Source organism: Ctenocephalides felis, unplaced genomic scaffold (assembly GCF_003426905.1).
Source record: "Ctenocephalides felis isolate EL2017-DRISC unplaced genomic scaffold, ASM342690v1 CF-g0.4_SCAFFOLD_03571, whole genome shotgun sequence".
Lineage (NCBI taxonomy): Eukaryota > Metazoa > Arthropoda > Insecta > Siphonaptera > Pulicidae > Ctenocephalides > Ctenocephalides felis.
The window spans coordinates 3,273,060-3,298,331 of NW_020539725.1; the positions used below are offsets into that span (position 1 = coordinate 3,273,060).

General features: G+C 31.8%; 1 protein-coding gene across 1 annotated transcript in view; it reads right to left on the reverse strand.

Moving 5' to 3' along the window:
• Positions 1–25,272, reverse strand: part of LOC113384923 (eIF-2-alpha kinase GCN2) — a 635,046-nt gene that overhangs the window by 377,146 nt on the left and 232,628 nt on the right. The window contains exon 16 of the mRNA XM_026622699.1: positions 1,217–1,237. Within this exon, the coding sequence (XP_026478484.1) occupies positions 1,217–1,237 (21 nt within the window). The remainder of the gene's footprint in view (positions 1–1,216; positions 1,238–25,272) is intronic.

Consider the following 25,272-nt stretch of genomic DNA (forward strand, 5'->3'; position numbering starts at 1 on the left):
TGTGAACAAAATTTGACAAATTAATTCACTTCAAATATGAAATTGAGTAATAATGTATATTGACTTATTAGTGTGAAAATGCAATTTAGATATTGAAATACTAAAAGCCAGTTTAAATATGGTACGAAATTATAAATAATTGTAGGCAACATTATTGAAGCATTATTTTGGGTAGAAAAATCCAAGTGATATGGGTCATTCTTTACAAATCGGGAGGATTTTGGTAAAAAAAATGTGACATTTTAGAATTGGCTGAAATTTTTTTTATAGATATTATAGATAAATCATTTGACACGTATTTCAGGATTTTGTCGGCAAATTTTTTTTATCGTTGATATTTACGATTGATATATTGGCGATTTTCTCAATTTTTATGATCTTCCTTTGCATTATGTTAATTATCTTCAGTTGTGTTGATCAGATCAGTTGACCATCTCTAATATATATATTATATATAATGTGTGTGTATATGTATATATGTACATGTGTATGTTTGTTATATATAATAAATATATATATATATATATGATATTCAGTTTTCAGGGCAATACATCAATTAAAAAAAATTGTATGACTTTAAAACATTTTTATTTATTCCATACGTTTGTATTAGCGCTTGTAACTTTGATGGTAATTTATTACTGACAATTTGAGTATCAACATCACCAATTAAATAAATATTTTGCTGCAAAATTATTCTTGATGCCATGATGAATAGATTTATAGAACAGCTCACATGTATTTAATAAGAGGTTATGTGCATGTTATGTGGTTTATAAATATTCTTATGTATCATAAGATTTGAGTTAACGATCATGATCACAGATGACGCACGAAATTACCGATTGACACTTCTTAAACAAATCTTAGTAACAAATATATGCAAGTAATTTTCATTGTGCGCTCTATCTAAATGTTTATAAAAAGAGATAAAATTTTCAGAGAATCATTTTTTTTTATTTGGAAGTAGTATCACAGCAAAGAGCTTTGATATTGTCTGAAATACCCCAATCTTAATAGCGTCAAACATTGCATACTTGAGACTGTCCTATACCATCATCTAATACTGGGATCGCTAATATTTTTTCTATTTGTCCACACTCAATTGAGCAGTCTTTCTTTATTTCTCGCTTGAAGTTTTTAAAAAAATTCCATCCCAGTGTAGAACACTAGCATTCAAGTCCTCATTTTTAAACGGTTCTTTGATTTGTTCGACTTTTTTTCACGTATTTTTTCTCTATTTCGGTGTATAGAGGTTTTATTACTATTAACGGATTTACATCAATATTTAATGATGAACATAAAGCCATAAACGTACAGCATTCCGGTCGCTATTTTACAATAATCCAAAATTGCTGCTAATTTATCATCTATGATATTTATTGTTCCACGAGATTGTATCGGTTTCTTGGTGCTGAGGAACTACCAGTTCATCAGAAAAATTTGATATAGATGATTTTGTTTTTCTGACTCAACGGAATTGCACCTTCCACTTCACTGCTTGACGTGAAATTCCACAAAGTCAACACCCATTGTCAATTACATAAATGTATAGAAATAAAAATGGTATGATTAAAATTAAGGTTCAACATTTTTATAAATATTTTAAAATGAACTTTACCGTATTGAGCTTTGTCTCTCTCGGATTATTCCCGACGTAGCTCTATTCAATTAACATGAAATGTATAAAATAAAAATTTATGATTAAAATTAAGGTACAATAATTTATAAATTATTTTAAAATCAACTTTACCGTATTGAGCTTTTTTCTCTCTCGATTTTTCCCGCCGTAGCTGTAGTAGTTCATCCATTCATTTTTATACTTTTCATTATCATCAGACTCAATATTAGCTATGAAACCTATTATACATCTTTCGTTGCTCATTTAAAAAATGCATTATAGGTTCGTTAACGATTTTTCCACATTCGCATGAGCAATGTCGAACAAATTCAACATGATAATTTAAATTCGTCCTTCTTAGTTTTTCTTTGTGTCTCTTTTTACACTTTTTTTGATAATCTTATATTGTTCATGTAATTTCAACAAATTCTGTATACAATGATCTTTTCTTCTAGTAGGTATCTGAACTATTAACTATTTACTATTAACTATTAACTATTCATTATTCTTTATTACTATTAACTATTCAATTATCACTATTCACTATTTACTATTAACTATACAGTTATCACTATTCACTATTTACTATTGACAATTCAGTTATCACTATTCACTATTTTACTATTCAAATTATTACTATTAACTATTAACTATTCACTATTCTTTATTCACTATTAACTATTCAGTTATCACTATCACTATTTAGTATTAACTATTCAGTTATCACTATTCACTATCTACTATTTACTCTTCGGTTATCACTATTCACTATTCACTATTTTACAATTCAACTATTTACCTATTAACTATTAACTATTCACTATTTTACTATCCACAATTCAACTATTCTTAGTGCACTATTTACTAATAACTATTCACTATTTACTATTTGACTATTCAGTTAACACCATGCACTATTTACTATTAACTATTGACTATTCACAATTCATCTATTTAACTATTAACTGTTAAACTATTTAGTTATCACTATTCACTATTCACTAATAACTATTTACTATTTACTATTCACCATTAACTATTTAACTATTTATTATTTAACTACTTACGTTTTAACAATTAACTAGGTACTTAAACTATTAACTATTTACCTATAACTATTTAACTATTAACTATTCACTATTTGTCTATTCACTATTCACTATTTAACTGTTCTAAATTCACCATTTACTATTTTACTAACAATTAACTATTCACTATTTAATATTAATTATTCATTATACACTATATTACTACTTTACTATTCAACTATTTACTATTAACTATTAACTGATCAACTATTTAGTGCGCATGCGCCAAATACGCAAGATGTTCATGAGACCGATCCAAGTACACACGTACACCATTATTTAAATTGATTGTTTGAGAACTCCACATTCACCCATCGTTTAGGGAATGTGCACAGTCACCGGTGAATGTGCACATTCACCGGTGAATGTGCACATTCACCAAGAGTGCACATTTACCGTAACATATACATTACATATACATGTACAACATATATTCATTCATATATATATATGTATATAATATTTTGTAGAGTTAAGAGTTTCGAAACAAATCCAAAAATATAAAAATAAAAAAACAAGAAAAGTTTTTAAAAAAACCAATTTCTTTATTTAATTATTTGTTTATTGTCGACGTTTCGGAACTAGGTACGTTCCATCTTCAGGCACATTCCATCGACAGGACGTTCCATCGACAGTGAGACAGGACACCTTACCTTCTATATATATATATATATTATATTATATATATATATATATACTACTAGCTGACCCGGCAAACGTGTTTTGCTAAATAAGGTATATTCTAAACCATTTCTAGAGAATCAAAATATTAATACTTTAAGTGCATAAGGATGTGTTGTTTGAATGCTGTATACAATTAGGTATTATAAAACAATAAACCCCATTAGTTTTGTCTATATTTGTCAATACAATCAAACTGCAAGTTTAATTCACTTCCTATAGAAATCAAACTGCAAGTTTAATTCACTTCCTATAGAAAACATCGTATATTCAATCCGAGTCTTTTTTGGTCTTTCGGCTTATTAATTACGTTTCAAGTTTTTTCATATTCTTTTTGGATTCTGGATTTTGTGTATTATTGTAAATAATACTACTGAGCTTATACAAAATTTTCAAATTTTTGCGAGGAGAGACAAAAAATGAATTAAGTATTTCTTCTTTGACCTGCTTTTTGAAAAGTTTCAAGTTACATTCGTTGAATTAAAGTAAATTTAATAAAAAGTATATATGTAGAGCAGAGCGAGACACAAAGGTCCAATTTGTTTGAGCAAATATGAACTATATTGTGAAAACCATAACAATTATATCACAACAAATAAAACATATCAAACGAACAATTATCTGACTACGTTCAGTAAACTGACTTCTATTTCACCATTATAGAAATGTGCTTTTTTGATGTCTTCCAAAAATTTGTTATCTAGACCTTTTTATCCTATATGCGGGGTAACTTGTAACGGGCAGGTGCAAAAGGTTTAAAGCCTTATTATAATTTTAAAGGTATTTTACAAAATAATTACATTTTTAACTAATGCTAAAACTACCAACGGAAGAAATACATTTATTATGGATTTTCAAAGATTACCGTTTATCTCCCCCAATTCAAAGATTATCGTTTTCAAATCAAGTTTGTAGCTGGCTATACATCTTTTTTTCCTCTACTTTCAAATATGTTGTTAAACAATGCTTAACTTTACTGATTTTTGGCACATCGGTGGTGGACCTTTTTAATCCCGGACCTTCATATTTACTATCTATTCTGCGATAAATTCTGGAAATTATAACTGAAAACATGTTATTCGACAAAATGTCCATTTGATCGATACCAAATTTAGGTTCTGAATTTAAATAAGATGAATAAAAAATAATATAACCTAGAAAATGTTTTATAAATACCAATGAGTATATAATTATACAAATGAGATCTTTCAGAGCACCGTGTTTGAGAGAAATATGCCAAAAAGTGCATTTTCATATTAACATATCAAAAAAGTTTATATTTTGAGTCTCTAGTAACACTTGCAGCCCATTTACTAACGTTTTTGTATATAAATAGAACTACAAACAAAACTACTTACTACAAATTTATCATAAATAAATAATATTCGCGTAAATCATCCTATTAAACGTAATTGAACATCATCTGTCAAAAGCGTTTGACATTTCACGTAATTGCCACCGTCCATTGTTTTAGTTAAATTACGCTTCTACAAAAAATTTCAAATTGAAAATGTAAAGTTTCTACGCGGATTTGAAATAATTTCTCACCTTTTGGACTTTCTGTGAATTGGCACGAATTTTTCAAGACTAAGACTGGCCAAATCGATTCAGCCGTTTTCGAGTTTTATTCGGACATTTGAAAGAGAGCTCCATTTTTATATATAAGATAATAGGCAAAGGAGACTTGTGTGGATATAGGCGACCCAATATAAACATTCAAAAGATTATTATCGACAATATTTTGTCAAGCCCAAATTTATTTTTATATAATTATTTTCGAAAATAATAATTTAAATATAACTGCAGCTAATATTGTATTTAATAATAATATTTGTATTATATTGTTACTGTTTTATTTTTTATCAATGGCAAAACATATTTTATAATATTGCATTTGAACATAACTTTATATATATATATATATATATATATATATATATTAATTTTGGAAATATGAACAAACAACACTCTTCTTGCACTAATTTATTAAATAATAATTTTCACTAACGTTTCGAGACTAGGTTTGTCTCATCATCAGTGTGTTATAATTAAAAAATTTTAAAATATGGAAATCTAAATTAGCATTTTGTGTTTTTCATTGCAAGTCGTTCACTGCGATCTGATCTCTTAATACCAACGGTCGTCGGTGTTCGTATTCTCTCCCACTTGAAAACCACTTGAAATTGTAAAGTCACGCAATCTGATAGGAACGAAAGGATTAGGGTAGTTGAAAAATAGATGTCGTTAGGAGAAAAAATATTCTATGATGAGATGGTTTGTTTATAGATTTGTTATAATTGTTATAATTAAAAATGTATGTACATATATATACATTTCATATACACAAACGTATATCCACAGTACAAAACGTCACATAAACCAAAACCTATGTGCCCATAATATACACAATATGCATACATACACACAACCATATACACATCACACAAACATACACCTACCTATAAGTAAAAAACACTCACATATCCTCATATACAGTCGGTCAAGTAAGAGCGTGGTCGACTTTAACGGCAGTTAATGAAAGATTTCGGTCTAATTCTTTTGTGAGCCAATAAAGTGAAGCTTTGTCCTTGATGCATTGTCAAAAAAGGTTTAGTTGCAGTTGATCTTTTGAGGAAAAAATACGTTAAACGCCATGAGTGCTAAGTTACGCGTCGCGCTACGATGCTGCGCCCTTTTGCATGCACCTAAAAGGTACCCAAATGTAGCAATCAGCTACTGCTAAATATATGAGAAAGTTGAAGGCATTTGTACAGAATTCGATTCACCTATATAAAGTTGCTAAAAATGTCGATGATTTATCAGAACATGGTTCAAATAAAAAAGAAGGAAAAAGAACAGTGAATGTGTTTTTACGGAATCCTGCTTTAACACTGCAGCAAGGATGAGCAAAATTAATGGCAAAATGTTTAGAAATATCTACAGAAATATCTACAAAACTATCTGAACCTTTCTTCGTATTCATGATCTGAAATGGCGCAACACAACGGGGAGGCCTCTGTCGACTGAAAAACATGTGCTTCTTTTCCGCTTGAGCACATGAAAATATTGTTAGAGATTTTGAAAATGTCATTTTCACTGATGAAAGTTCTATATGAGCACGTACTGCCCTCATCGAGCCGTTAAGTTAAAATACGAGCCGTCGGACTAAAATAATCCGTTAAATTAGTAAAAAGCAGGCGTCGGAGATGCCAAGCAATTGTCGACTCCGGTGGTGAGTGGACACATATTGACTAAAATTGCATCCTTGATTTTTACGTATACAATGCATATATAAACATTAAAGTTTCATAAAATAATTATTTTTATAAATTAACCCGACCACGCTCTTACTTGACCGACTGTACATACCGGCATATTCACATAAACTTACACATTATACATATATACACATATATACATATACACATATACATACACATATACATACATACATATGCACAACACATATATATACACATACATATACAAGTACACAAAAAGCTACAAAGTATTAATGAGATTCAGATATGTATCATGTAATATATTGGTATCTGTCCGTAAATTTACTGTGTTACTTGTATGGGCTATTAACATCGATTCTGCAATACTTCTTTTAAATAAATCTTGTTCATAATATAAAATGTGCGGATTATTGAAATCGAAACTATGGCTGTTAGAGATAGCGTGGTCTACAAGTGTACTTTTTTGTTGTATGTTATTATTCTTACTTTGTTTACTCTGTAATTCGTGCTGTCTTAATCTTTTTTCTAAATTTTGGCATGTTTGCCCAATATAAGATGACTCACAGTTCAAACAGTTTATTTTGTAAACCACGTCTTTTCTTTTTTTGGTCGGTGTATTGTCTTTAATGTTTGTGTTTATGTCTTGCAGTTGTAGTAAGGGTGACACGGATATGTTAATATTATGTTTGTTAAAAAGCCTTTTAGATAAAAGGTGTAAATCTTTGTCTATATATGGAAAATTCACAAAACATTTATTTTCTGATACAGACAAGTGATTTGAGCAATGTGTGGTTATTGATTGTTTGTCTAATAAAAATTTAATTCTATTTTTAATTATTGGACTGATTATTTTGTAAGGGAAACTATTCATGAGTAATGTGTTAATGACTAATTTGATATTGTGATTATGAAATTTTGGGTTAGATAAAAGAATTGCATGGTCTACTAAACTGAGAACTGTGGATATCTTTATATTGAGCGGTGTGAAAGAATTAAAATTAATATACCTGCCTGACCAGCTATCTTTCCTGAACCAATTGGTAATGCAAATACCGCCGTCGTTAATGAGCTGAACATCAAGAAAATGTATAGAGTTATCTTTTTCTGATTCTTGTGTAAATTGTAAATGAGAATTATAATTATTAAATTTTTGAAATATGTTCTCTATATCATTTTTGTTAATTAATAAAAGCGTGTCATCGACATATCGAAAATATAGTAGTGGTTTGCAAATTGTACTATATATATATATATATATATATATATATATATATATATATATATATATATATATAGAGCAATACAAGAAAAAACATATTCCACATTCGTTCTTTATTAGCAAAATCTTAAATGATTTGTATGTGAATAATTCTATATTCTAAATCCTACAATATTTAGTAATCTCATACACAGCTTACATTTAGCAATATGAATTAACCATGTAAAACTCATATTCAGCGTTTCATATATCGCTCACATTCAGCAATATGGAAAAATCATATGTAAAACATATCATATATCGCTCATATTCATTCCACATTTAGCAATATGGAAAATTCATGTAAATCTAATATTTTCCGTCCCATATACCGCTCCCATTAATCGTACGTTGTGAACGTGGACTCAACATAGCTACACGCGTAAATATTTAGCTTGCATTAAAAACACCTCCAGCTCAGATGTATTTCTACTGGGGTATGTGTCGAAACGTATGAAAAATAAAAATGTTTTAAAGTCATACGAACTTTTTAATTGATGTATTGCCCTGAAAACTGAATATCACATATTTCAACATCAAAATTATATAAAAAATTTAATATATAACATATATATATATACATATATATATATATATATATATATATATAGTATGTGTGTGTGTAGCGAAGTACTGTCTTCTTCTCTTCCTTGAATCCACTGTGAGTTCGGGCAAGCGAATGAAGGACCGAGTATTGCTGCGGTATGGTTTTATACCATAGGATAACGGTGCATGACAGGGACGCGCAACCTGACGTAGTAAGCCAGGGCTGTGCAACCTTACCCTATATCACCCCCCCCCCCCACTGAGTGTGTTTGGCTCGAATATATAGGCTGGTTTTGCTCTAAAGATCTATATCTTAGTTTCTTTGCCGTTTCTAATCACTGTCATATTTGTATCCGAACGGCCCACTACATCGCATGGTCCTGTGTACGGCGGTTGTAATCCTGTCCTTATGGTGTCTTCCCGGATAAAAATTTGTCGAGCCGTTGATAAATCCGGGTGGACAAAGCTGTAATTATTTCCATGATTCAAAGCGGGCGTTGCCTTGAGCGTCTTGACCGTTTGTCAAAGTTTTTGGAGAACCTGGTGTATGTCTTGTGTGTTCTGATGGTCTTCGAATAATTCTCCTGAAAGCCGAAGAGGTTCGCCATACACCATTTCAGCTGGAGAAGCTTGCAGACAAACCGCAATCCGAGTAGTACTAGCGGCAACGTATCCAGCCAGCTCTTATTGTTGCGGCACATAATAGCTGATTTAAAGGATCTGTGAAAACGCTCTACCATGCCGTTTGCGCTGAGGTGATAAGCTGTGGTGTAAGTTATTTTCGACCCTGTAAATTTACTGTAATTTATGGCGTCAAATAGGCGGGATTTAAACTGGACTCCGCGGTCGCACGTTACTTCTGTGGGGCAATCGAAACGAGATATCCATCCATCCATCTATAAATGCTTGCGCCACTGTCTCGGCTGTGATATCTCGAAGTGATCCCACTTCTGGCCACCTTGTGAATCTACATATTACTGATAGGCAATACTTGAATCCTCGTGCGCTTGGAAAGGGTCCGATCAGATCTAAATGTATGTGAGAAAATCGTCGGGTAGGGAGCAAAAATTTACCAAGCGGTGCCCGCGTGTGGCGATGAATTTTGCTGCGTTGACAAGGAATGCACTCCCTCGTCCAGGCTCGACAGTCCTTGTTCACTGGCGGCCAAACAAATCGTTGGGATACCATTTTCACTGTGGCATTTCTTCCAGGATGGCTTAGGTTGTGAAGTGCGTTAAAAATTTGTTTTCTTAACGACTTCGGAACGAAAGGTCTTGGAATATTAGTGGATGCATCGCAATATACGTTGATGGTAGTACCCGAAAGACGTACTGACTTCAGGACCAATGAGGAATCGTTCTTTAGGCAGCTTTGCGATTCCGCGTCATCTTGTTGTTCCTTTGGGATTGTGTTATAATCTGCATTCGACGATACATGTAATTCTTCGATCCTGAATAAAGCATCAGCTACGACGTGTTCTTTTCCTTCAATGTGCTTTATTTCAGTTGTAAATTGTGCTATGAACGTTAGTTGATTCAATTGAACTGGTGGCAATTTGTCCTGTTTCTGTTGGAAGACAAATGTTAGCGGTTTATGGTCTGTGTATACTACGAAATGCTGTCCATCGAGAAAGTGCCTAAAATGTCGGATAGCTTCGAAGATTGCTAGAAGTTCTCGGTAGTATGTTGGCCATTCGCATTGGCGTTTAGAAATTTTCTTCGAGAAGAAGGCTAGTGGTAGCTATGTTTTCCTTATTTGTTGTTGCAGCGATGCTCCTATTGAAATTGTATTAGCGTCTGTAAACAAAGCTAACTTGCCGTTGACCACTGGATGATGTAAAAGAGTAGCATTTGATAGGCTTTCTTTGCAATTAACAAAAGCCTGCTGTAGTTGCTCGTTCCATTCTATGATAGTGTTATTTTTAACGTTTGGTCCTTCTAGCAGTTTTTGAAATGGAGCTTGCAATTCAGCCGCACGGAGAATGCATCTGCGAAAATAATTAATCATTCCTAGAAATCTGCGCAATTCTTGTATGTTAGTAGGAGGTTTGATTCTTACAAGAGCTTCCACTCGTTCCTTAATTGGGTTTATACCATCTTTAGAGACTGTGTATCCCAAAAAATCAATCTCTGGGACACTAAATATGCATTTGTCACAGTTGATTATGATACGATACTGCTGAAGTCTTTCGAAAATGCTTCGTAAATGACTTGCATGCTCTTCCTGGTTTCTTGATGCAATTAGCAAATCGTCGATATAAGCATAGCAAAAATCCATACCTTGTGTGACTTCGTAGATAAACCTTTGAAAGGTTTGGCCTGCATTGCAAAGTCCGAAGGTCATATAAAGAAATTCGAAAAGTCCGAAAGGAATTGTAATTGCTGTTTTTGGTATATCCTCCTCGTTGACCGGAATTTGGTTGTAAGCCTTCAACAAGTCGATTTTTGAAAAAACTTTCATACCCTGAAGGTGCGTAAAATCGTAAATGTGCTTTACCGGGTATCTGTCTGGAATAGTACGAACGTTGAGTGCCCTGTAATCTCCGCACAGGCGCCATCCGTGGTTTCGTTTCGATACCATGTGAAGCGGCGCGGCCCAGGGGCTGTTTGACCGTCGAGCGATTCTTCACCATTTCTTCAAATTCTATTTTAGTTATTTGAAGGCGTTTCGCGTTGAGCCGTCTTGGTTTAAAATAAATCGAAGGCCCTGGTGTTGTATTGATATGGTGTGTTGTTGGATGCTTCACTTTGTGAGGTGCTCCTTGAGGTCTGGTAATATCCGGAAATTCTTGCAATAGGCTGTAGTGCTCCTTTCGCAGGGTTTTAACAAATGGGGCGACTGCATCCGTTAATTTTCCCGCCATTTGTGCTTTTGTATCTCCCACTAGGAGTCGTTTGTTGCGCAGATCTACCAACAAGTTATAAAATTGATAGGAAATCTGCTCAAATAATGGGTTTTTCGACGTCGGCTATCACAAACCTCCAAGAAAAATTGCGTCTTAGGCCGAAGTTCAAAATTAGCTGCACTGTCCCAATAGGTCGCCATTTTCGCACCATTTGCCGTATACAACGTATATTCGGTACGCAGATGCTGCTTGTTCAGTTTTCTGCGAGGGTATACACAAAGATCCGTGCCCGTGTCGACTAAGAATTCTTGTTTGGATGCTTTGTCAACCACTAATAGGCGGCTTGTTGAACTAATTAATTGACAGTCATGCGCCGCATTCATTGACTGTCGTTTATGTTTAAAGATTTAAATGAACAAGGTTAATTACACTTCCGTGCTTTAGCTCCAAATCTTGAGTGGTACTGGCAATAGCCACGTGGAGATGGACGCACGACTTTCGACCTCGATGGCATTGTTCGGTACTTGCCTTGGGTGAGAACTTCAACTTGTTTAGCTAACAAGTCAATCTTCGAATTTATTGTAGCGTTCTGGTTTTGAAGCTCCAAAATTTGTTCTGAAATGGCCTTATTCGTTTCTTTGTACGTAGATGGCATTTGTTTACTAATTGCTTGGATTTGGTGCTCCAACGATATATCGGCGATTTTATCCGCCATGTCTGCTATTTTATCTAACTCGAGATGGTCATGTGCCGATATGATGGCTTGAATTTTTTCTGGTAGCCGCCTGATCCACAATATCTTGAAAATGCTATCGACGACTTTTGATCCGCCTAGTGCGCGCAAATGACGCAAAAACTGCGATGGTCGTCTGTCGCCGATTTCTTCTCTGTCCAATTACTGTTCTAATTTGCGATCTTCGGACATCGATACTCTCTTGATGAGAGTGCATTTCAGAGTTTCATATTTATTCTCTGTTGGTGGTTTCAAAATAATGTCTTCAACCTCGGCTGCGTATTGAGTCTCTAAGTATGCGATGGCTACGTAAAATTTTGTAGTGTCAGCCGATATATTCGAAAGCGCGAATTGTCGAATATTCGAAGCAAACCACAGCTGAGCCTTTTCAGGCCAAAATGGCGGAACTTTGACACCGACTCTTTCCACCTGAGATGGCGGGAAAGATATTTGCTCTGGCTTAATACAACATACTCGACTATTCTCACGTCAGGGGTCACCATTGTAGCGAAGTACTGTCTTCCCTTCCTTGAATCCACTGTGAGTTCGGGCAAGCGAATGAAGGACCGAGTATTGCTGCTCTATGGTTTTATACCATAGGATAACGATGCATGACAGGAACGCGCTACCTGACGTAGTGCGCCAGGGCTGTGCAACCTTATCCTATATATATATATATATATATATATATATATATATATATATATATATATTAGGTGCGTAACTAAGTTCTCGCTGTTTGTCAGTATATGGCTCTAGCAGTACACGCAGGGTTGGTCGATTTTGACAAATCCAAAACGTCATGAACCAAGCTTAGACATAAAGCAAACAAACTGATGCGATACATAAGTGATTTAGTTTTTGCATTATATACTTCTGATCAAGTGAAAATGTTTAATGTTAGTGCTAATTTCTAGTGTTGTGTACACTTCTCTAGATGTAACCTACCAACGTTAATATCCACTGATGATAACATTAAATTGAATGTCGAAACGTTTGGAATTAAGGATTAATTTATAAATCTTTGCTTTTTATTCTTTGATGTATCGCCCCACAAGAACTTACTCACATATATATTTATAAATATATATATATATATATATATATATATATATATATATATATATATATATATATATGCATGTATATATATGCATGTATATATATATATATGTGTATATGTATATGTGTTTATGTATATATGTGTACGTATATGTTGTATATATATATATATATATATATATATATATATATATATATATATATATATATGTATTTATGTATATGTGTACACGTGTACGTTGAGTACATATATGGATATGTATTTACCTTTGTGCACATATACATGTATGTATTCATGTGTATATATGTATATATGTATGTTTGTATGTATATATATATATATGTGTGTGTGTATGTATATATATATATATATATATAACTATCAAGATATATATATATATAAATATATATATATGTACATGTGTATATATGTACGTATATATATATGTAATATTTTTGCAGCCCAACTGTCGAATTAAAAAAAAAGATTAAATAACAAAATTATTTATTCCATTAAACGTTTCGACACTTGATGTGTGTCATCATTCAGTAAACTAAAAAAAAACATTTAACATAAATACACAGATGAAGATAAAATATAAATATAATAAAGGAGAAATTATACATACCAAACCAGGAAAAACAGGAAACATTAATTTTTATTTGATGTAAAATTGATTGACACTAAATTTATGTAAAATAATAAAATACTATTAATTAACAAAACGAGAAATAGGAGGAGCACATATTGCCTTCCTATATTTATGTTAATAGTAGGCTAGCATTGTGTGCTTGTTCAAGGTTAAAAGTACAGAGCAGTGTAGGCAACGCGCGTGCAATGGGAGTGGGAGAGTGTTACGAGACGAAAGGGGAAAGAAAAACAGAGAAGAAATATACGAATGAAAGATTCTAAAACTGTATTCAATACAGTGATATTGAATTTTTCAGATATATTACGGATATATTTGTAATGATATGCAATTGCAATTGGTACATCACTGCGGATGGAAAGATTTTGCATAACATTTGATGATTTATTTATTAAAATAATGGACGTTATCAAAATTAATCTTTTACTCTTTGAAAAGAAGATTGTAAAATAACATCAAAATTTGAAATTATAAAACTATGTTCAGAATAACGATACAATCTACCAATGCTTCTGCCAATTTAGCAATTTTCGGTTCTGTCTTCGTCAAAAGTAATCTTAAATCACCACGATCGACTTATTAGAAATTGGTTTATTATTTTTTTGGTTGAAGTTGCAGCGCTGAATTCACGTTCCACTAATGATATAAGTATGATGACGGAAATGCAATCAAAAATTTTTCAATGACAGACCAAATTTGTGGGTAAGCCGTCGGGATCTCTTTTTGCAGCCAGAATTGTTGGTAGCTATTTTAGAATTTAAATTTCAATTCATCATTTGTTATTATCTCTATCAATTCTTTTTCTAGCTGAAAATAATCATCTGTAATAGCACTTGAAAAAGGATCAAAAATCCAATGAAGTTTGTTAATTTGTATATCTTCTAAATTAAAATCGCTATTCCAAGAATCGGGCGTTAAATCTCAATCGCCGAGCCTTAAGCTCCACGGTATTGATAGAATTTCAACAAAATTGAATAATTTTACAATTTTATAAATATTTAATGAAGATGGTACATTTGTAAAAAATATAAATGTCTTAGTGCTTAAGAAAAGATCGAGTCCACCCGCGCGGCGAATCCAAATTTCTGAACTAAATTTTTCTAATAAATTAAAATTTTCGGATCCACACTTCAACATCCCGCACGAAGTAGATATGTTGGTAGGTGTTGATACGTTTTTTGAAACTTTACGTAACGAAAGAATTATTCTAACCCATACGGAGTCTCCGATGCTCGAAAAAAATCGACGATCGGCCGAGGCTCGGCTACATATCTCGGCCGAGAGTCGGTGTTTTATTATCAGCCTATGGCTGGCACACCATCGGCCGCCGAACTATATTGATAATAAAATGTACGATCAGCAGCCGCTTCTCGTCGATGATATAATAAATTTCCTTTTGCACACGTGCGCACTAAATGTCATATCAGCTGTTTTTACCTGCAATATATACTTTTCATAGGAGAGTATTCACAGTCGTATGCAGTAGAAAAAAAATTGATCGTTGCTATTAAAATTTTGTTTTTCAATTTCTGAAATAATGTCCGACCGTGTAAAAAAACATCGGGCTTTAAGAAAGTACATGGATAATATATCCCGATCTGATACACCCTCGTCGTTAATTGTTCCTATCTTATATATAAAAATGGATCGCAAAATGTGTTGGTAAGCGCATAACTCAACAACGTCTGAACCAATTTGGTCAATTCATTTTTTAAAATGTTCGTTGAAGTCCAATATGGTTCTTACGGCGAGAAAAATTTGAATAATTGTCGGGAAAACCCTAAAAACAGCTCTTTTCTTTTTCTCATACAAACATTTTCTAACTAAAACGTAGAATAGATTTGAGCTTTATTGCTATTATATTGTCCATATTAAATTACAAGCACTCACTGTATACTCCTTCTAAACGATTATTTGGATTTTGACAAATCTTTCTGAAGTTTGTTAAAGAAATTTTTTAGGATGTATGTAATTATAAAGTACTGGGATGTTTGTGTAATATTGTAGAAATAAATGAAAAAAAACTGCAAAACACGACATATAATTGTTTGCATTGAAAACAAATGAAAACTATCATCTGCCAAAACTTTCAATTTACTTATGAACCTAGACAATAGGTTAACCTTAAAATATGTATAATAAATTTATGATTATGAATAAGAAAAATAAAATTGTAAATTGAAAATGTCTACATTATTATTACTAAATGATAAACACATAAACAGAATATGATAAATTAATTCATTCAAAATATGAAATTAAGTATTAATCAGGGCCGGTCGTTCCTTTAATTCAATGCATGCGGAAACTACGAGCGCACGCCTTAGGGGGCGCCAACACAAGATTTGGATATTAAATTTTTAATATCGTTTTTTTTCATATAATTTCTTTTTATCTTTAACTAATCTTTCCACAATATTTTTAAAATTCGTAAAAAATTCACTTTATAACAACAAATGGGAAAGTAAAGCCCTCACGATATCGATTAGAAGAAGTTTAAGATGCAATTTTGAATATCTTAAATAATAAAAAAATAAATTAATTTAATTCAGCATGAAGTACCAGTGTTATGTTATGGTTATGGTTATGTTATACCGTTTAAAAAACTTCAATTTCCTATATAGTGTTGGAATTGAGTCTCATCATTTTATTTAAAGCAGTTCTACATGTAACATCGCTCATATTATAAATGTATACGCATTTTGGCGTCAAGAGTAATTTAAAAAAGTATAATTATTATTTTTAGGTAAACGGTAAATATTTGTATATTATATTTAAAAATTGTAGGCATGGGTACAGGACAACGTCTGTCGGGTCATCTAGTTCATAATAAAATTGATCGAGATCATAATAATTCAAATAGTGAATTTAGTGAAACTGAATTAAGTGTAAATAATCAAGTAAATGAAGAAATTAATTATAGTGCATTTAATAGTGGTAATGAAAGTGATAATGAGAACAGTTTTAGTGGCTGTATTGATGATGACAATCAATGTAGATATTTGGCAGAAAGTGAGGTTATTGTTTCTAATGAAACAGATACTGATAATGATTATAGTAATCATGAAAGTATTGTCGAGGAGAACGTAGTGGAATCAGACACAATAAGAGAAAAGCTTCGTCAGTGGGCTTTAAAAAATCTGGATAGCCTTCAATTAAATGTAATTTCCGAATTACTTGTATTATTAAGAGAACAAGGTCATCCAACACTGCCTAAAACGGCCCAGGCATTACTCCAAACTAAACATCATCAAGTGGTAGAAACTATAACAAGTCTGAAAGAAACTGAAAGTGATTATAAATATCTGGTGTAGCAAGTGGATTAAAAAAAATGATTTCACCGCGTATATTTTCTGAAAATACGATTGAAGTGCTTATTCACATTGACGGTTTGCAAATTTATAAAAATTCGAATATACAAGTTTGGCCTATTACAATTAAAATTTTTAATAGAAATTATATTAGTCATCCGTTCATAGCTTCGATATACTGCGGTGATTCAAAACCTGCAAACGTAAAAGAATATATTTCCGATTTTGTCACAGAATGTAAAAACTTGATCAACAATGGAATTGTAATTGGTGAAAAAAATTATTCTTTTAAGATAATTGCTATAGTAGCCGACTCGCAAGCAAGGTCATACATTAAATGCTGCAAAGCAGCAGGTACATTTTATGCGTGCGAAAGATGCACTGTCAAGGGATGTCTGTAGGGAGAAAAAAAAAAGGATCTATCCAGAAATGGATTGTGAAGTACGGACAAGAGAAAGTTTTAAGAAGCAAACCCAAAAAGGTCATCACAAAGATGGATCAAAGACACTCCTAAGAAAACTGCCTAATTTTGATCCAGTAAACTCAATTGTTTTAGATTCTATGCATCTGCTACATCTTGGTATAATGAAGACTCTTCTGGAAGCTTGGATATTAAGAACAAGTGTTGCCCGACTAAAAATAAAGACAGTATTACAACTCCGGAAAATTTTTTTATCATTAACACCTTCTGTGACTCGTGAGTTTCAACGAAAAAAAATTGACACGGATGAATTAGCTAGGTGGAAAGCGACACAGTTCCGTTTTGTACTGTTATATTGTGGTCCAATAGTATTGAAAAACATTCTATCAACACCTGTCTATAAACATTCTTATTGTTATTTGTCGCTTGTCAAATTCTGCACTGTAAAGATGTTATGATAAAATTTAACAATTACGCTAAGCAATTGCTAAGAATTTTTTTTTTTTATTGCCATCATTGTACGGTAAAAAATCTCAAACACTAAATATGCATAATTTAATACATTTACCCGATGATGTATTAAATTTAAATTTATCTTTGAGTGAGTTATCAGCGTTTTGGGGTGAAAATTATATTGGCAAACTGAAGAAACTTATAAAATCACCTTACAAACCGTTAACTCAAATACTAAATCGATTATCGGAATTGGAACATGAGAGTGTAATTAAAATAAAAAAAATAAAAAATGTAGAGCAGTGTATATAAATAACTCGTCTGCCGCTATTATTTTCGAAGGAAAATCATACTCCAGTGTTTTAACGTGTCGTGTTAAACAGAACTTTTTACTTCAAACCGGCCAGACAATACTATTTTGTTAAAAATAATAAAGTGATTATAATCGATCAACTACTGACAACGAAGACAAGCGTAGAAAGTTGCCGAAGTTAAACGAAATTTATATTCTCGGACGTCAAATGTTAAATGTTGATAATCATTTTGATTATCCCACTCCATCAACTGACATCGGTATTTTCTTAGGAGATAATTTTTCCGAATCGCCGGAAATTCATTCAGCTGAATTTATATCAAAAAATGTGTATTGTTCAATTGTGTGATAAAATATGCGCGGTCTCTATATTACACGAATAATTTGACAGTTCCAAAGTGCCGGTAATTTTTAGCATGAATTAATAAAATTTATTAGTGTATATTTTTATCAATAAAAACATTCATTAATGAATTTTTGTCACAGCTAAAAACTCGTGTGACATGCACATCTGTATATAAAGTGATATATATGTATCATATATCCATCGGTGTGAAATTGAAAAAATGCAGCTTGTCAACGTTGATATGGTATGTGTATATATAGTGTTGAGAATTGTGTTCTTTATAATTTAAATAGTAGTCATAAGTAAATTCATTTGAACGATGTATAATCCCAAGTAACGGTAAATGTTGCGATATTTTGTACATCTGCAAGACAACCTTAATAAAAGTTTATGATAGCTCATGTTCCCTCGGCGAGCTATCATAAAACTAGAATATTGGAAATATTTTAAAAATGTAAAAATATAAGTTAGTTAGTCCTGAACTCTTGAAAAAGTAACAGCTAAAATATTATAATAAAGATTGTGGATGAAGCATTAGTGTGGGTACCCGCGTGAAGAGTCGGTCTTTTCTATTAGTGTAATAAATATATATATACTTGGTTGTGTGCGTACGTTCATAGCAAACTCGAGTCGACTGACTAACTGCGTGTATATATTGTACATATTGACTTTTAAGTGCGACACTATCGTGTGTGCGTGAGTAAGAAGTTAATTGTGACTGTATATGTGTGCGCGTATGCTTTACTTTTGTTGAGAATTTTCAGTCAAGTGTAGCACGTGGGCGAAAGAAGCACGTAAAACAATCGAAGGATCTATAAAATAAACGTTCAACGTAAGTAGATTGATACATTTCCAGTTCATTTCTTACAAATTAATTGAATAGGTTAATTTTAGTTTCATTGTATTCATATAAACATGAATTTTTTTGAATATTAGATGAGTGCTAACATTTCCAATGAGGAAGGGCCAAGTGAATATGCAGTTGTGTGCTTTTTACCTAGGCGGGGTGATGGATACGATGAAATTGATTTGGTGCCATATTCATGGCTTGATGAAATAGAAGATAAGTTATATTGCTACTACCCAAATACAAAAAAAGACTTAAAAAAAAAGAGATAAATATCTAGAGAAAAAATCTCTACCGAAGAAAAGCTGGATACGTTGTGAAGTCGAAATAATCTCGAGTGCTGGTAAAAAACTAAACATTGATACTTTGCTATTGATTCTTTGCTATATAACTAAGGTATTACATATAATATAAAACTCATTTTCAGATACGTTAGAAAGAGGAAAACGGCACTTACAGCGTGCTGAAACCACAATAAACGTCAACACTGACGAACCGGCACGTTCTACTTCCCCGATTGTTCACCAATTCTCATCTGAAGGTATAAGCCGAGAATTAGATAATATAGAGGTTATGGATTCAGTTTTATCGAGGAACAAACCAAAATTAATTTTCCTGAAAAAGTTCAACCCCAAAAATTATCAAAAGAAGGTACATCATCATTATATAATAATATGCGTTCTAGCTGGTTAATTCTTTTTAATTTAGGTCCTATCACGGGTAAACCTGATGGTTTGAACGACTACGATAATGACTCGGACTCTTCGTCTTCATCATTATCAAAAAATAATCATTTTTGTACAGATAGTCAAAATAACAAATCAAACGAACCAAAAAGTATATTCATTATTACTATTATATTTTTATTTTAACTTTGTTGATTATATTTTATTCAATAATTACATGTATTTATTCTTCAGATGGCTACAAAAGATTGATTACGACTGATTCCAATACAACTTTCGATGATGCTTGTAGCAATTGTGGTAATTATTAATAACTAATTTTTTATTTTTTTTTCTTTACTTATTATTTATTATTTAAATAATTTCAGGTTTGTCAAAAAAATATATTGACTTAAAATTTTTGGAGATGTCTGATAAGCTAGATCGATTAAAGTTTAGTATTTTATATGAAATAAAAAAGCAAGGTGGCAATATACAAACTCAAGTAATTATGAATCATCATTAACTAAGTCTACTAATAAGACATTGAGTGAAGCAAGAGAAGTTTATAAAGAGATATTTCTTTTGATAATCTTCAAAATTTCAAAAACTTTGATGATCGGTTGAATGATGAAAATGAAAAAGTAAATTTAAAAAATTTGTTTGAAATATTAATTTATGGAGAGAACAATATAAATGCTTGCGTTCGAAAGACGCTGTCTGAAATTATTGCCCCAGAAGTGCAACAGCACTACTCTGGAGCTTGTCGAGTAATTCGTGGCGAGGGGAAACTAAATTTTAGTGCAACTAAAAAACATATATTGTTTATCAGGTAGTTCTATTTATCATTTTTTTAAACTTAATAGTATTACGCGTGACAAATTACAATTAGCGTATAAATTATGTGTCCCATCTCATTGTGCATTAATCAATTGTATAATTTCACGCTATAGTTTTTTTCATATTCTTCAGTATTATTTTGATCTAGCATTAGCATTACCTTAGAGCTTTTTTTTCAACATTTTCTAATAAAAATAAAAGTTTCTTTCTAGGCTTTTTTGACGTAATTAATAAACAAAAAAATATTTCATGATGATCTTGACGTTTTGATCGATTTTGATTTAAATAACAATAAAACTTTTTTTATATGCTCTTGGCATTTGTCACAGGATGTATCTATTTATTGACATATATTTTATATTTCAGATGTTATACAAAAAAAATCGGTGACTCGGACCAAACAAAAAAATTAAGATCTAGCGTTGGTCGTTTCTGGCAATTTTGCAGACAGAGGTGGCAGTAAGCGTAAACAAGCGTAAATAAGCTGTAAAGTTTAAACTGATTTCTGTTTTATTATAATTATCACTACTATTAAGATTATGACTATTATTAATAATATTATTATAACTATACTACTAGAACAATATTATTATAATATTGTCTAAGATTCAAAAAACTATTATACTATTTTCTATTATGTTCCAAAGTTTTTTAAAATATAAACTTCTTGAAAAATAATGGTACAATATAATTTTTTTTTGTAATTTTTTGTTATTTTTTTTTGTAATTTTATTTTAACCACGCTTGGTCAGCAGTCGGCCACTACTCTTGGCCGATACTCAGTTACTATGATAAGCCGATCCTCGGCAACTATAACAGGATGACGCTCGTATACTATCCTCGGCCGATGCTCGGTTACTATCCTCGGCCGATGCTTATTCGGCAGTCTAGCGCTGATGTTAACATCCGATGCCCAGCGGGTCTTGCCCCGATGACACATTCTGATCGTCATCCGATGCTCGAGGATCGGCCGGCTATCATAGCCTGATGATCAACCGATCACCATTCTTTGTATGGGAAGTCGCGATAAACCTATTTTAAAAAGCACGGTACTCGGGTGGACAGTTACGGGTAGATATAAAAACATATAATTAATAGCAAGGCAAGTAATAAGTAATAACCATATATCCGTCACTTTTTTTTAGTAACCCCATAATCCGTCAAACTTTTCTTCCAATTTTTTTAAAAATCGAAATTATTTTCATTATATCTCAAAAAGAATAAAAGATACGTATAAAAGCATATAGATAAAAAAACAAAGGAATCTTTCTGGCTTATTATTGTTTTTTCTTATTTTTCTTCACACAAAAATTGACAGAGTTATGAATGTTTAAAGACTGCGCGGCCGCGCAAATTCGAAAAAAAAGTTTTTATAAAATCGTGAGTTTTCTGAAAATAGTTTGTACTAAAGTAGTGAATCTGCTAGAATCCATCAAGATGTCTATAATAAAGTGAATTCTAGATGGAATGTGAATTACTTTAATTCTGGTGGAAATGGCGCTCATTAAACCATATGATTTAAAAGAAAAAACTTCGTATATGCTTCTTATTTGCATGATAGCTCACTCATTTTACACGCACAAAACTTGTAACAGCACTCATTTTAAAGCTTATGTTGAGCACTATAAAACCCAATTTCACCGAAATGCATAAAATGTTAAACCTCGACACTAGATGGCTTTGAACACAACAATTAAATCTTGAAGGAAATAAAAAACGTCTTTGCTCTTTCAAATCTTGCTTAATATTTTTCCTAGAACACTTTATGTAATACCGATTTATTAAGATTTTTATTGACATTATTTTGTTCATTACATGATTTCGTTAAAATGTATATTTTAGGAGATATTTGCAAAACAACGAAGAAAAACGCAAAAAATATATGAATCTTTAGTGGCTAGTAACTTGAAAAGTATTAGTTTTTTTGAAAAACTATATAAAACATTTTTTTCTTATAATTAGTTCTTCTATCGATTTCCGACGTTATTTTGGAAAAATGTCATTACACAATTGAGAAGGGGTGTCATCCCCCCGGGGGGTGATGGCGCAACCCGAATTGTTTTCACTTTTGAACTTGAGGATAAAATGAACCTAATTCCAAAATTTCATTCAATTCGGAGCACAGTAAAAAAATTCAGACCTAAAACGCTCCGTACTCGCACTAAAAACAGTTCCCACATTACATAAAAAATTCCTTCGAGATTGTTAAACTTCTTAATAATACTTCCATTCCCAATAATTATAATTAGCCTCTAGACCAGTCTTTCTCAAAGTGGGCGATATCGCCCCCTGGTGGATGATATTGATCTCCATGGGGGCGATGAAAGGCCTCGCAAAAATGTTGGTTGTGACGTTGGGCTAGGGGAATTTGCTATTTATTTACTTTACATTTTAAAGTTCACCAGAATTTGTATCCAAACGATTAATTGGTACTTTATAAATTGGTCGTGTTAAAATATTCATACCATTTTATAGCTTTTCACAAAAATTGGCTATCAAAAAGAAATTGCCTGACTCGTTTTACAATCTGTTTGACTCTGTTGTAGAGTTTTTAGAAAATAAGGACACACATTTGTGTAAAAATCTGATATCATCAAAAATTGATATAGCATATCCATAGACCTTTATGCATTGCTCAACAATATGAATCTACAACTTCAAGGCGATGGATTAAATTTAATAAAAACAAAAAAAAAATCATCGCTGCTTTTGTAGCCAAACTGTTATTATATAAGAAAAATATTGGAAGACGGGAGTTTCATAATTTTCCAAATTTAACGGTATCGTGCAACGAAGACTTGCTCGTATATGCCAACATTTGGAAAATCTTCATGGCAATTTTATTGAAAGATTTCAAGATATTTAAATTCGGAAATACCAGGCTGAGTATTAGACCCCTTTTCAAATGCAAATGTAGAAACAATAAGCCCAGCTAGAAGAATAGTTTATAGAATTAAAAATATATGAAAATTAAAAATCAAATTTAAAGATGGTTATCAACAAATTTGGCTACAGAAGGTCAATTCAGCAGTTATATCCCTGGCTTGTGGTCGTTTGTTCAAAAATTTTCACTAGCATTTCCTTCATCATATTTGTGTGAACGTGGATTTAGCGCTGTGACAATGCTACTTACTAAAAACAGTAATCAGTGCAAATTACCAAATGCGGTGACTTACGACTGTTTTTGAGTCAAATGGAACCTGATATTGACAAACTTGTAAAAAATTCATCCCTTCTCATTTGATAGAGTTCAAACAAAAATGAACAATATAAACAAAAACAAATTTCGATGGAGACTGCGTTTGAAAAAAAATCCGCCGCCTAGGACACAAAAAAACACCGATTTATAAAAATTTTTTAATTGATATAATTTTGTTCATTTCATGGTTTTCGTTAAAATGTATATTTTTGAAGATATTTGCAAAAAATGAGAAAAACGCCAAAGAGAAACGAATTTTCAGTAGCCAGTAACTTGAAAAGTATTTGTTTTTTTTGAAAAGCTGTATGAACTTTTTCTCTTATAATTAGTTCTTTTATCGATATCCGACGTGTTTGAAAAAAAAATTACACCACTGAAAGGAATGAACCCCCCGGGAAGTGGCAAAGAGTCTAAATTATTTTCACTTTGAACTTGAGAGTAAGATGAACCAAATTCCAAAATTTCATACAAATGGAGCACAGTAAAAAAAATCATACTCAAAACTCCATTGACTTGAGTAAATATTTCGTATCCAATGCCAAAAACATATAAATTTTTGACACCATGAAACTTCTAATAATTTTTTGAATAAGTAATTTTTTTAAATTCCGAAGGGTAAGTTATAGTAATTGTATTTGATTTAGTAAGATAAGGCAAAACTTCATTAGTTAAAAAATAATAATCTGTCAAATTGAATTATATCTGCAATCACTGACAGTCCACAGCCGTTAGACGCATGCGCAGACTGCATCACCTGTCAGACGCACGTTGACTGTATTTAATACTATTTTAATTTTTGGCACATCTCAGTTGCTTTTCAGCAATAATAATGTAGACATTACATTACATACATTTCTCTTATTTATAATCATGAATATATTACATTTTAATATTTTCTTAGCCTATAAGTAATTGAAAATTGGCAGATGAATCATTTGTTTTTCAATATGAAGCTATACCTCAATATTTTATTGTCAAACAATGATAAGCGGTTTTTTGTTTTTTTTTTTCTATTTATTTCTACAATCTAACTATGTTTCTATAATTTAAAAGATCTTAAAAAATTCCTTAACAAACTCCAGAAAAATTTATCAAAATCCGAATAATCGTTTAGGAGGATACCATTACAGAAGAATTTTATATATAAGATA